The sequence below is a fragment of the Ostrinia furnacalis genome, unplaced genomic scaffold (assembly GCF_004193835.3).
Source record: "Ostrinia furnacalis isolate ACB-3 unplaced genomic scaffold, ASM419383v2 OfSCF7657, whole genome shotgun sequence".
Lineage (NCBI taxonomy): Eukaryota > Metazoa > Arthropoda > Insecta > Lepidoptera > Crambidae > Ostrinia > Ostrinia furnacalis.
Genome location: NW_021137896.1, coordinates 435429 through 449228, shown reverse-complemented (window position 1 = coordinate 449228; position 13800 = coordinate 435429). Strand labels below are relative to the sequence as shown.

At 40.0% G+C, this 13800-nt stretch overlaps 1 protein-coding gene across 2 annotated transcripts; it reads right to left on the bottom strand.

Annotated features, from left to right (window-relative positions):
- Positions 1-950: 950 nt before the first annotated feature.
- On the bottom strand, positions 951-12324 carry LOC114365835 (uncharacterized). Of its 2 annotated transcripts, XM_028322518.1 has the most exons (5): positions 12160-12324; positions 11402-11468; positions 10218-10334; positions 3472-3581; positions 951-1087 (listed from the first exon to the last, which is right to left on the bottom strand). In XM_028322518.1, the coding sequence occupies exons 1-5, from the start codon at positions 12232-12234 to the stop codon at positions 965-967; spliced, it is 492 nt and encodes a 163-aa protein (XP_028178319.1). In that variant the 5' UTR covers positions 12235-12324; the 3' UTR covers positions 951-964. The 2 variants fall into 2 exon arrangements, 1 of the variants encoding a protein (XP_028178319.1); XR_003656982.1 differs by lacking the exons at positions 10218-10334; positions 11402-11468; positions 12160-12324 and adding an exon at positions 5860-7405 and having other exon boundaries at positions 1045-1087.
- Between the last annotated feature and the right edge of the window lie 1476 nt (positions 12325-13800).

Genomic DNA, 13800 nt, shown 5'->3' with positions numbered 1-13800 from the left:
CCAGGCCTGCTTAAGGACGTAGCACACTTATCAACCCGGAAAGGGATCGTAACCGTATCAACCCGAGAAGGTCAGTATTCCTTGTATGAAACTCCAAACTGCAACGGACACAATAATCACAGATCACAGAAACTAAAGGTAGATGTGACAAGGGGGCGGGGCCGGAGTCGCAGCAATATGCTCAAAAACAGAACACATTGCTTGTGAAAGCAATGACACAGCAATGATGACAGCAGCGACGTCATAATGTAAACAGTTTACATTGCTTGCGAAGTACTAAAGATGTTGAAGTTGAGTACTGATACCGCAGTGGATAATGAGCACATTATGATTACTTTGTGTGTGTGAATTTCTAATGCGACACTGAGTTTCGAACTCAGCGCATTAGTTGGCATCTCTCTAGTATTTAACTGCCTAAATAATAATAAAAACACAGAATGTACTTTTTTAAGTTGCCTCAAGACACTGAGAGATAAATAAGTAGTTAATATTATTCATGATAATTAATGATAAATCATGTATTTCCTCCGCCATTTTCCGCAGTTTGGCACCTCACGTCACGTCATTTTACCGAAGTCAGCCCTATAGCTTCGGCGCAGTGCCGATCACTGACGTTTGTCAACAAAATGGTGCTTGGCTCTTGAGACAGGCTAAATTACACCATATTGTTAATGACATTGAGCATATATTTTTTTAAATACCTTCGCGAAGTAAAACTTCTGTACGTAGTAGGTACTTATTATTATTCTGTGATACAGTGTTGATCCCTTTCCGAGTTGATAAGTCTGCTACTACTTTGGGATTTAAATAAAAGTGTTTATAGGCTTAAGTCTAGTCTTAAGACTTAATTTTGACGATGGTTAGTGCTGCATTACAATAAGTTTGATTACTTTGTAATAGTTAATAGAAACGTGTAGTCTTATGGGCAGTACATAGAAGTGTTTTTAGGCTTAAGTCTCCGATCTTAAGACTTGATTTTGACAGTGGTCAGTGCTGCACTACAGTTTGCCTTCTCCAGTTCCGCCTGCATTTGCTTCAGTCTTGCTCTCGCTAAGGACAAATTCGCGTTCGTAGCTCTCATGCTTTCCTGTGAAAAAAAGGTGAATGATGACCCTTGTCTTAATTCTAGTTTTGAATGCTAAGTAAATATGTTATTAAATTCAAAACTTGAGAAAAAATACTGGATCAATTTTATTCAAGAATTTTTTGTTCATATGCCTATTCTTTCTTAAAAGAAAAATTAGAGAAATAGATACAGCGGAAATATACCTACACATTAAAAGTAACACGAAAAGTAAGATGTCAAAAAAATCTGTTGGTCAAACGTTCATTGGCGTGCCGTTCTCTTGGCGAACGCTTCATGGGTAAAGTGATCTTTGGGCAAAAAGTTAATGGGTTAAAGATCATATTGGTCAGCAGTTCATTGATCAATTGATTGTTGGTGAACGGTTTCACAATCAGTTGCAGATTATCATCTTACTTTAACCCTTAATTCGACGACGTGCGATATACTTCCCATTGAACGAAAAAAAATATCCGTAAAAAAATTGAGCGTATATCTTGAACTCAAGGTGTTTATTTGCTCCCTGAACTATCTAACTATGCTGTCAAAAATCAGCAAGGCACCAATATCGATGAGACGCGAGAAATCTCCAATAATATGACGGGGAGGAAGGGCCCGCTATGCGGGCTCTCGGTAAATTGTATTTTATTCATTATTTTACGGCTTAATATTCTTGTAATATGATTAAAAACTATAGATAGGATACCTGCGAAGCTACTTACAATGTAGTTACTGTCATACAGAGTTTTGTTTTCGTTTTACGACACCTATAACTTGCATGTCCAGTATACTTCCCGTCGTCGAATTACTAGTAAAGTAACTTCTAAATACTATGTCCAGTATTCTTCCCGTTGCCAAATTATTAGAAAATTAACTTTTGTGGTTTTTGATAATAATATTTTAGGGATTCACACATAAAATGTTTTCTGCCTCACTATGTATCGTTTTTCAGAGTTTCAACTCTAAAAAACAAGCCTTAGTAGCATTGGTGCCGCCTAACACTACTCCTTTTCATATAGATACTGGTTTTTATCAGAAAATTCTTCTTCTCGTCCTGCTTTTCCATCAGTTCTTGCATAGAGCTCATGAATATAAACAGTTAAATCTTTAACTCTGTCTTACTCGAGGGAATAATGCCAGAGGCATGGAACAGAAGCGTGGTGGTACCCTTATTCAAGAAAGGGGATAACACTTTACTGAAGAATTATAGTCCCATCACGCTTCCGAGCCATATCTACAAGCTTTTATGCGAGGGATATTACATGCCGGTATCCGAGAAGTCTTGGTAACCACTAACCACATCCATACACTGCGGCAGGGTTATACAGAAGACCAAAGAGTATTACTTGCCATAACGCTTGGCGTACGTGGACTATGAGGAGGCTTTCGATTTGGTTGAAGCTTGAGCCGTGCTGTAGTCTTTCCAGAGAGCTTCCGTATTGACCCTTGGTGCTGAAGTGCTTGCGCAAAACGCCACCTTGATGGCGGTCCAAGTGCAGGAGAAGAAATCAGCAACAAGTCTAAGTGTGTTACCAGTAATCACATAATGGTACCTACTGAAAGGTTACTTCTCACAATAAGCCCTCTCTATATCACAGCATGACATGGAGAGGGCTGTGCTTGGTGTTTCTGTGCGACATCTAATGAGGAGATCCGTAAAAGAACTAAAATCACTGATATAGCCTTATGGATTAGCATGCTGAAGTGGCAATGGGCAGGGCGCACATCACGCAGAACTGATGGCTGATGGCTACAGCAAGGTTCTAGTATGGAGGCAACGTGCCGACAACCGCTGCGTGGAGGTCCACCCACAAGGTGGACAGATGCACCCATAAAGGTAGCAGGAAGGCGCAGGATACAGGACGACTTTCAGATTGGCCGGTTGTTAACCCACTTGCTAACCTGATAATCATTGGGGGAGGACAATGTTCATTAGTGGACGTCATAAAGCTGAAATTATGATAATAATAATTAATATTTTATTACGGAACCACTTGTTTCTTTTTTCTGTCTCTTCGACAATGGGAAGTATACTGGACATGGTTGGAGAGCGTCACTTTCTTGTGAACTTGGCAATGTCCAGTATACTGGACATAGGTTTTTCAGGAAACTGAAATAGTGAGATTTTTTTGGGTATTTTTTCTGGGGTCCCATACAAGCTAAGAAACGAAATCAGTAACTGTTTTATAAATTTAACTAAAAAAAAATTTCGTCGAATGAAGGGTTAATAAACGTCAAAAGACTCCAAACAAAAACTCTGGTTATGATTATAGTTAAGGTTAAAGCAAGGTGGAGCAGCTCTGCCTTAGATAAGAACTATCAGAATTGGCAGTCCGACAGGCTGTTATCACCTATAATGAGTTGCTACAAGGTATGGTATAAGAGTAAAGGTAAGGTAACAAACTGACCTGCACATTAAGGAGAGTCTTGTCAGCTCTCGCCAGCTTGTCCACCGACAGCTCAGTCGTGTGTCTGAACAGGCCTTCGATGCTCGCTCGTAAGGACACGTTGCATTCCCCTGAAAAGGCACGAAACTTTAATTTAAAGGGTCTAAATATCGTTATATCGTGAATCCGGGTGCCATGTATTTTTATGCCCGTATTCACAAACGTTACTATGAGGTCTCAAAGTGTGTATTCACAAACGATGCTTGCTTAAGTGAAGCAACAAATCGAACGCACAGCGTTGAATAGAGCTCCGTGATTGGTTTGTGTGTCATCCTGTGCGTCCACGCGCACTGTGAGACCTCATAGTAATATTTGTGAATACGTGAGTTTCTTCACGCTACTTCTTTATAGGTACGAGAACTCGAAAGCTAATGCGCTTTTTAAAGCCTATTTACAGAAAATAAATTACTTTTTAGTCAAAATTCCGGATATTTTAACTAATATTATAAAGAGGAAAGATTTGATTGTTTGTATTTTGTATTGAATAGACTCCGAAACTGATGGACCGATTTGAAAAATTATTTCAACATTACAATACATATACAATGTATAATCCTACCATAATAGAATCCAAGTTTTTTTTTGCTAAACATAGGTAGCAAAATATTTTCAAAAAGGTCGATGTAGGTACTGTGTCATAAATAAATTTGATATTTAAATTTTTCCGCAATAATTGACACTCCATGAAGTTCGCTGAGCCAGGTATTGTAAAATATTACAAATATTTATGTAAGACAAGTATTTATTGGCGGTACGAAGTTCGCCGGGTCATCTAGTTAATAATATTTCGCTAATGATAATTTCTACGAGCATTCAATACAGGTCGAGTGCGTGGGTAGTCCGGGATAGAACCTGCGATCGGTGCAATATCGATCGCAACGATTGCACATGCGCTTAAAACAGACTAATTTTGCTTGGAAACTGGGTACCTACAGCAGGGTTTCCCAAACTATAGGTCGCGACCCAGTGGTGGGTCGCGAGCGAACATTGAGTGGGCCCTGCCTGTAGAACGACACACCACCCTACCGATACAACCGCTGGGCAGCGGGCGAAATTTCCTATACTAGGTAGGTCCCGAGTTTGGGAACTTGTATTAGATGAGGCTTGTTCACCCGGAGACATCCCGTTTTTTGCAGGGTCCCGTTTAGTATAAAACACTTAGTTTTAATATTAATGTTTTTACACATAAAATCTCGTTTGTATCACGCAAAAACCGATCCGTTCGAATTTGTAATTCGAATAATTTCTAACACACATAATGTGTGTTCACACGCAGACCATTTTTGCGGGACCCTTTCTACATTACTGGATTCGCAACTGGATTGCCGCGGGAACGTGTAACTCAGCATCAAGCAATCTTATAAATAGATTCAAGCCTTTTAAAATAAACAAAAATTAATAAGTAGTTAAAAAACTAAAAACACGCTTTTAATTACTGCACTAAAAGGCCAGACTCCATCATCAGGACCCAGGACATCATCTAGCAATAAAGTGCCTGAAAAGATAAATCCAATAAACCCAAACTCCATGCGATTCCGCCATTTCGTTTAGGAATTCCTATGGCCATCAGTCCCATCATGAAACCAGCTCGATGGTACCATAATATAGTATTGTCATCTAATCTACAATAGGGATGTTTCCTGGGTAAAAAAGCAAGTTTTAATTAGTCCGTCAGTTAGCTTATCAAAAACTACTCGACACGTTATGTTTTACTTTTTAAAACTAATGAAAATGTAAACAGATAAGTAAAGCGTGCCAAAGTTCTAAAGAAAAGGCCCGTGATCAGTGAGTGCGTAAAAGTGCAGCACTTTGTGACATCGCGCGGAACTTCAACGCACTATAACTTTGTAATTATTTGTTTGATTGACAATTAAACATATACGTGTCCAATATTTTTTTATACTAAAATTGACGGACTAATTATTTTTTTTAGGAAACTAGCCTATTGCCAAGTTTCATGATGATACAAGAATTAGAAGTGCGTGTAATTCAGATTCTTAGATACTATTACATAGTTAGCACAAAATATTAGTTACATACACGACGACCTAAAAAAGCGTGTTAAAAATTGTTGAACATTTTGGATACTGCGCCAGCTAATCTCAAACTTAGCAAAGCTTGTACAGTCAGCGTCAAATAGATCGTGACACCCAAAGTAGCCAAAAAGTTCGCAACACGTCTTTGTTACAATTGGAATAAGGTTGTGTTGAGGACCTACCAAGGCCTTTGTCCAGCAGTGGACGTCTTTCGGCTGAAACGAACGAACGAACGAAGTACCTACCAACTTTTTGGCCACTTTGGGTGTCACGAACAATTTGACGCTGAGTGTACTTACTCGTATTTACTTACCCAATCTTCAATGTAAAGACATCAAAATATGATTTTGGTCGTTGAAAGTCTTTAGGGAAACAACTAATAGGTAACGAGTAGCTATAGAAATAACGTTTTTATCACTATTTATGCGTATACACTTTTGAGTACCACTATAATATTATAAGAACCACTGATTATATTATACGATGTATATGTAACACTGATAAATAGGTGTATATTATTATGAAAGGACTATTTTTATATTGTAGGTGTGCTTGGGAAGTGCCAGCTTTAGTAGACTAGCCTGTCCTCAGCTGGGAGCAAGTGCTCAAAACGCCTGCCCACTCGATGGATGCAAAGGAACGCCCGCCTCCGAATAATATCTTTCAAATTGGGCAGAACTTCTTCATCCTTCCTCAATTCGTCGAAAGCCTCCTTGATTTTCTCGCGCAATTCCGCCTCGTTAGCAGGCTCATATCCGTTGGCATATACATAGGCCTTAACGCGAGGCCAGAGGAAAAAGTCCACTGGAGTCAGGTCATGCGACCGCTGAGGCCACGGGTTGGGAGCCATGCGGCCTATCCACCTCATCCCGTACTCTTTCTCAAGGATGTGCCTGGATCCCTTCAGGAAATACGGCCCCGCACCAGGATTCTGGAAGTAGATGTCCTTTGTGCACCCCAAAGGGATATCCTCGTCTTCCATCCATTCAGAGATCTTCTTCTGCAGAGTATACCTGATAAAATCTTCGTAGGTATGCTCAGTCATGTTTCTCTCGAAAAAAACTGGACCGATGATGTATCGGCCAATGATAGCGCCCCACACGTTCTGTGTGATGAAGTCTTCAGGCGGATTATCCATGGAAGGGTAAGGTACTTCACGAGTTTCATTCTTAGTGAAGTTCTTTTCGCCTGTCCAAAGGATGTTCTTATCAAGATTCCGTATGAGCCATTGGCAGAACATCACCCGGGGCTGGCCTTCAACTGGGGTTATAATATCATCGTTATTACGCCTGAAATGGATTGGGTGCTGGAAATCGTCCATCAGGACGCGCCAGATTTGGACCTGGTTGCAGCCGATGCGTTTGGCCGCGCGTCGGGCGCTGCCTCTTGGATTTAGTTGGAAATAGTCGCATATGTCATCTTGCAAATCCATGTCAGGGTAGTCTTGTTGGAATAACGTGGCAAATTCTTCTTCCTGACGTACAGTGCCGTGCTGGCGTAGCCTAATAGTTGCGTTCTCCATCGTGAGCGGAGATACGCGAATTTGGAACTTCTCGTGGAACCTTTCGCACGCCGTTTCGACGTTGTCGCCGCACAAAGCTAGCATGCGTATCATTTCGCAATACTGGTCATTGGTATAAATGAACTCCATTTTTCTGGTTTACAGAACACCTGTTTCTGCGACCGGAGCGAAACGAGCACTGAATAATCAATCATCTACAGACAGGGGAAGGGGTGGGGTGGCCACCCCTCGCGCGTAGGGTTGCCCGTGGGTGGTTGTCGATAGAAGTTTCTAGACGATTTATTTATAGCTACAAATTGCAGGGGTGTTTGAAGTGTTATCAATGACATCGATGTGCACGAAAATTATGTGCTTGGAACATGAAAATAGTATTAGAGGACATAATTATTGATAGTATCAGTACCACAGATATGGATAGAATACCATGATCCATATTTGTGATCAGTACTATTGTATTGTACAGCTTTGACTAATTACAATCGACAGCATAAATACCAATAATATGCTTTTGCATGTTTTGGACTATCATAAAAGGCATTTATTTTATTCTTTCATAGTTTTTATCATTGCGTATCTAGGGTAATTTTTCAGGAGCGGCCTGGTCCCTAACATGCCATAGATGATCACTGGGGCGATAGCGACGCCTATGGTTTTTATTGCTCCATCGACTGAATAATCTTACTGCACATACGCCCGTATTCACAAACATTACTATGAGGTCTCATAGTGCTCGTGGACGCACAGGGTCACAATCACAGTGCTCTATTCACCGCTGTGCGTTCGATTTGCTGCTTTACTTAAGTGAATTTTTCAATTTGTTGCTTGAGCAATAATCGTTTGTGAATACGGGTGTTAGGTATTAGATATTAGAAAATTAGTCATCACTTCATTACGAATGACACTTTTTTATATTCTGATATGCGAGCACGTAGAATTTTGTCCAATGACCCTAGCTTGGGGTCATTGGACAAAATTCTACGTGCTCCCGGACCAGACTATAGCTTGAGGGTTTTTCAGGATTTTTATCGACATTCAAACTATCGACATATCGATAACACTAGCACACGTGCATCCCTCTCGGTCATTAACGAGATCTCCGCGATCGAAAAGGATAAACAACAAATTAAAATCTCGGACATTTGATAGCACATGGGGCTACACGTTAACGTTGAAATATCGCTCTTATTGCAAGTGAATAAGAGGCAATAGGGTATAAATAAATTGATGTGCGTTCGGTAGATAGTATAGATAGTATGCGCGGATGCAGTTTTGCGATTGTATTGATTTCAATGACCTATAACATCTATGTAGTGTATGTCCTAGATATCCTACATACATAATAATATGTGTAGATATAATAAAGGTGATGCTGGACTGGCTATCCAGGGACAAAATTGGCCTTTACTGATTGGGTTTTTATTGGCGATCAAACTAGTAGATACAGAACCACAATGTCGCGGGTTCGAATCCCGCGCATTTGTGTACAAGAACATTTATGTTTGCTTTAGGCTGTGTTTTGTATGTACAGTCGCGGAATGAAAAGGTTCGTCAGTTTTCAAATTGATTCCTTCAACGAATCGCGAGCACATATTACCTTTTGAACCTATGTTACAGAATAATCTCGAGTTAGAAAAAATAATCTTTAACTGTTCGTCAGTAAAGTTCAAAATTATTCAGATCAAAGTTGTATGACGATTTATCTTGTCAAGAAGATTACTTATTATGATTGATAAACTAAAACCTTCTTGTTGGTTCAACCTGCCATTATTATTTCTATTAAATAAAAAAAACTATTGTCAATTGATCAATGTCATCATTGCATTGCACTGATGGGATAGAAAAATAAACAAGCAAAACCTTATTCGTTAGCAAACGTCATATTTATTTAAATGTTAGCAGCACTGTTTCTTGCACTGTTATGTTGGCAGGTTTGACTCTTACAGTACCTAGTGCAAGCGAAAACCGACACTAAGGTGACGAACCTTTTCATTCTCCGACTGTACGAGTATAATATTAGTTTATTTAGGGCCGATTTTTCTATCGTCAGATAACTTTTAACTGAAGAATAAACTTGTCATTTTGACATATTTTCTATACTGAAACTGTCAATGTGCCAAACTTATTCTGCAGTTAAAATTTATCCGACGATTGAAAAATCAGCCCTTACATAAATAAAAGTATGTAATATCCGTACTAGCTGTGCCCGCGACTTCGTACGCGTGAAAATAGTTTGAATATTTTTTTATCGTTTTCGCAACATTTTTCATTGTTGCTTCGGTTTGATATATCAAAATTACGCCACAACCAAGACTTTAGTCTTCTAAATTAATTTCTAACTCAAAGGTGACTGACTGACTGACTGACATAGTGATCACAAACCACTAGACGGATCGGGATGTTTGGCATGCAGGTCAGGTAGATGTTATGGACGTAGGCATCCGCTAAGAAAGGATTTTACGAAACTCAACCCCTAAGGGGGTAAAACGGGATCCACGCGTACGAAGTCGCGGGCGGCCGCTAATCTATCTATATATATAAAAATGAAACCCGTTTCGCGTTGTCACGGCATGACGTGTGAACGGCTGAACCGATTTCGATAATTCTTTTTTTTTAAAGTTTGTGGAAGCCCAAGGATGGTTCTTACGGAAAAAAATATTAAGAAAATCTCTACGCTAAGGCGGTACGAAGTTCGCCGGGTCAGCTAGTCTTCAATAAATAAAGAAGTTAACCAACACAAAAATATTTTTTTCAAATCGGACCAGTTGTTCCTGAGTTTAGCGACAAGCTTTATTAATGTTTGTGCTATGCTCGCAGTTTCCCTGCGTGATCGAATCAGAAATGAGGATATCCGCAGGAGAACCAAAGTGACTGACAGAGCCCGCAAAATCGCTAAAATCAAGTGGCAGTGGGCGGGGCACATAGCTCGCAGAGCTGATGGCCGCTGGGGCAGAAAAGTTCTCGAGTGGCGACCATGAGCCGGAAGACAGTGTGGGCAGGCCTCCCACTGGGTGGACCGACGATCTGGTGAAGGTCGCGGGAAGTGCCTGGATGCGGGCGGCGCAGGACCAGTCTTTGTGGAAAACCTTGGGGGAGGCCTTTGTTCCGCAGTGGACGTCATTTGGCTGAAACGACGAAGGTACAATACATACATAGTTTTTGGTGTAGCAGTGAGTTGTATATCTTGCTAGGGCTTGTGGGGGGAGTGAGAACTGAATGGAGGGGCAGGTCAGGTTCACTCGGTGTCTGCACTCGCGTTATCTTTGATTCTGGAACAAAAATGTGTTTTAACATTGTTTTTAAATGGCAATCTGTATTGATAGATTATTTAGTCAGTAGTTATGGTACAATTAGAACTTTAATGTTCTTTGAAGCACAGAATCACACAAATATTATGTACTAGCACAGACTGATAATAATATAATACTAGTCTAGCCTGCGGCTTCACTCGCATGAAATTTAGTTTGTCACAGATCGTCATAAATTATAGCCTATACCTATTAATATGTTATTCTGTGTTATAAACAATAATACTGTAAAGTCTCATCAAAATCCGTTCAGTAGTTTTTGCGTGAAAGAGTAACAAACATCCAGACATCCAAACTTTCGCATTTATAATATTAGTAAGATATCAGTTTTAAAGCCATTTTAATTTGTACACAAAGTAAAGTGAATGCCTAAGTTAAGCATTCTCTGCCAGTCAACCTTCTGGCTAAGCAGAAAAAGAATCATTTAATTTTCTTCTTTCTGTCTGCGAAAATGTTTGGATATTTATTGAACAAGGACATCATCCATTTTGGTCCAAAATCAAAAGTGCCGGCCAAAAAATAAAAGTGCTGTATTCTGATAGAATACGTCCGCCTTAGCATTTATTACTATGGCACCAAAGCTGTAGCACCACTGTGCATCGTGGTATTTGAGTTCTAAAAATATATGAAACGACTGACTTTGATCTCAAATAGGTACTACGACGCACAGTGGTGCTACAGCTTTGGTGTCATAGTAACAAATGCTAAGGCGGACGTATTCTGTCAGGATACAGCACTTTTTTTTCTATTGGCCGACACTTTTCATTTTGAACAAAAAATGTATGAATAGTCGATGACTTTTAGATCTCAAATACTCGACGCACAGTGGAGCTACGGCTTTGGTGCCATAGTAACAAATGCTAAGGCAGACGTATTCTGTCAGAATATAGCACTTTTTTTTGTTGGCCGGCACTTTTGATTTTGGACCAAAAATATATGAAACGTGGATGATGTCCTTTGACACATCTAAGACTCACTCATTTGAGTGTTTGTTATTTTGATCTGAAACATCCTTAACATAAACTTACCATCATCAGATTCGGGTGCTTCTCCAGCGATAACAAACCCAGCTGTATTTGTTGGTATTTCTAATTCCTGCAAAATATCACACTATTAATACTTTTTGGCCACTAGCTCTATATTTAAGTGAAAGAAACTGGACTCAAGTCTCAAACTGGACATTTTATTATGTAGCGGGTCCATTAGAAGTCTATGTAGTTAATTATTTATTAATAGGGTATCAACATGAGTTAAAGTTACAAACAATAGTGACTGAGTTTGTTGCGCTGCTTCTTCTCAGCACTGGCCCATATTACTGTCCCAAAGCAGAGGTAGGGTTGTGTAAAAGTGCTCTTTGAGAGCCTACTTACGGAAAATGTTTGAGATTATTATCAAGTTTACACCAAAACACGACACAAAAGAGCTTTATGCTAGCAGCTCCCAAAAAACGAACATTACAGCTAAAATCTTGGTTAGAGGACCTAAGAAGTTTCACTAAGATATTATGAAATGTATTTTAAGTTGATCCTTAACTTCTACCTTCACTTATTTACTTTTAATTTCGTTTTGGGTCCTTACATTAACTTTTCGAACAAATTTTGGCCTTCAAAAGTTGCGTTTTATTGGCGGTCAAGCTGTAGATCCTGGCTACACAGGAATTGCAGCGGTAAGAACAAGATGTGGGTTATTTATTATTAATATTTTCTGACGGAATTCTGGTTTTAAATAAGAAAATAAAGCCATAAACATTTGATGAAAAAAGTTTGTTTATTAAACTGGTACTTACGGGTGATTTTCCTACTTCAATTTCTGAATCCGATTCCGATGCCTCTCCATCCACTACGTGAGCAGTTTTAGACATTATCTATTGTTAATTAAGTGAATAAAACTTAGAATAATAGAGAAAATCTAACAAAATCGTAATCAAAACACGATTTGACAAATCAGCTGATCTGGTGACGTTGACACTTACTTGACAGTGACATGTGCGCTTAGTTTCAACATGAAGTGGTCGATTCTTTCAATGTAATTTTTTAATTTGTGATTGAATTGAATTGAAAATATAATTTTAATTTAAAATTCGTTCTACATATAAATAAAATGCAACTAAGGACATGTTTATTTACTTTAATTAAGGGATAATAAATTCCTCCTCCGTTTGATACAAATAAAACCACAAAATATCATCAAAAAAGTATTAAAAATAAGAGTTCATTCACAAACTTATCTCAAATAGTGTAGGTTTGTATGTCGTACCCCCACTCCTCCATTTTTTCGTCTACCCACCGACGGAACGTGGGCACTGAATGCCCGTTTGGTAGCGGCCTGCATCCAGCGCCTTCCTGCTCTACCTTATGAGATCGTCAGTCCACCTGTGCGTGGACGTTCCACGCTGCTAACTGGACTTTATTACTGTGTATCAGTGACTAAGTATAGGTCTTGCGCTTAAGTCGGTTAGTGACTGAGGTATAGGACCGGCACGGTGATACAGATCTGAAAGAGATCCAAAATCTCGTTGACGACGTTTGACATCTCACACCCCTCTGTGCCGCTCCTTTTTTTACCCAGGAAAATGGCCTATCCATACCTACCGCCGGGGGACGGCAGGTTATGTGGGGCTCAAACCCACTAAGAACCTGGGGTGTTCCCTCTGCCGCATAGTGGTCGGCGCCTTGGGTACTAGAAACGACCAAGGCGCCTTCCGCGGACGTCCCGCCCTACACGGCGGGACCCAACACGCCCCCAGTTAGTGGGAGGCCGACAGGATTAACCGGGACCACGAGGCCAATCCCGTCCAACGGCGGTGCAGTGCAGGAGGAGGCGCCTCCGTGTCTTCACTCTGTGCCGTTCCTGTACCTACCTCACTAACTCAGGACTAGTCTTATAGGATAAGGGGCATTTTAATAAAACAAACAAACAACATGAAGAACTGATTTACTATCAGATGTAACGTGGACGTCTCGAGACAGCGACAAAATACTATTTACAATTTACCCACCTCACATACCACCATAAGGCTAAATTGATAAAACGGGAAAATCACAACGACACTATTAATTTAAAGCATTTTATTTTAAATAATCGGCAAGACTTGGAGCGATATCAAACACGCGATGGAGGACTGTAAAGAGGGTGTCCACAACAGTTGTGGACACCCTCTGCCCCATATACGGGACTATTCCCACCTTTCTTTCCCACCGCTGCAATTCCTGTGTAGCCAGGATCTACAGCTTGACCGCCAATAAAAACCCAACCAGTGGGTCAAGTTTGTCCCGGGGGAAAGTTAATAACTGTCATGCCCCATCCTATATGGGGACATAGGACATTAATGCCCGTTTTCACCATCAATCCCTAGTTTTGAAGTGACCTTATGAAAACAAAATTCATTTATGTTTTACCATAGGGGTCACTTAAAAATTAGGGATTA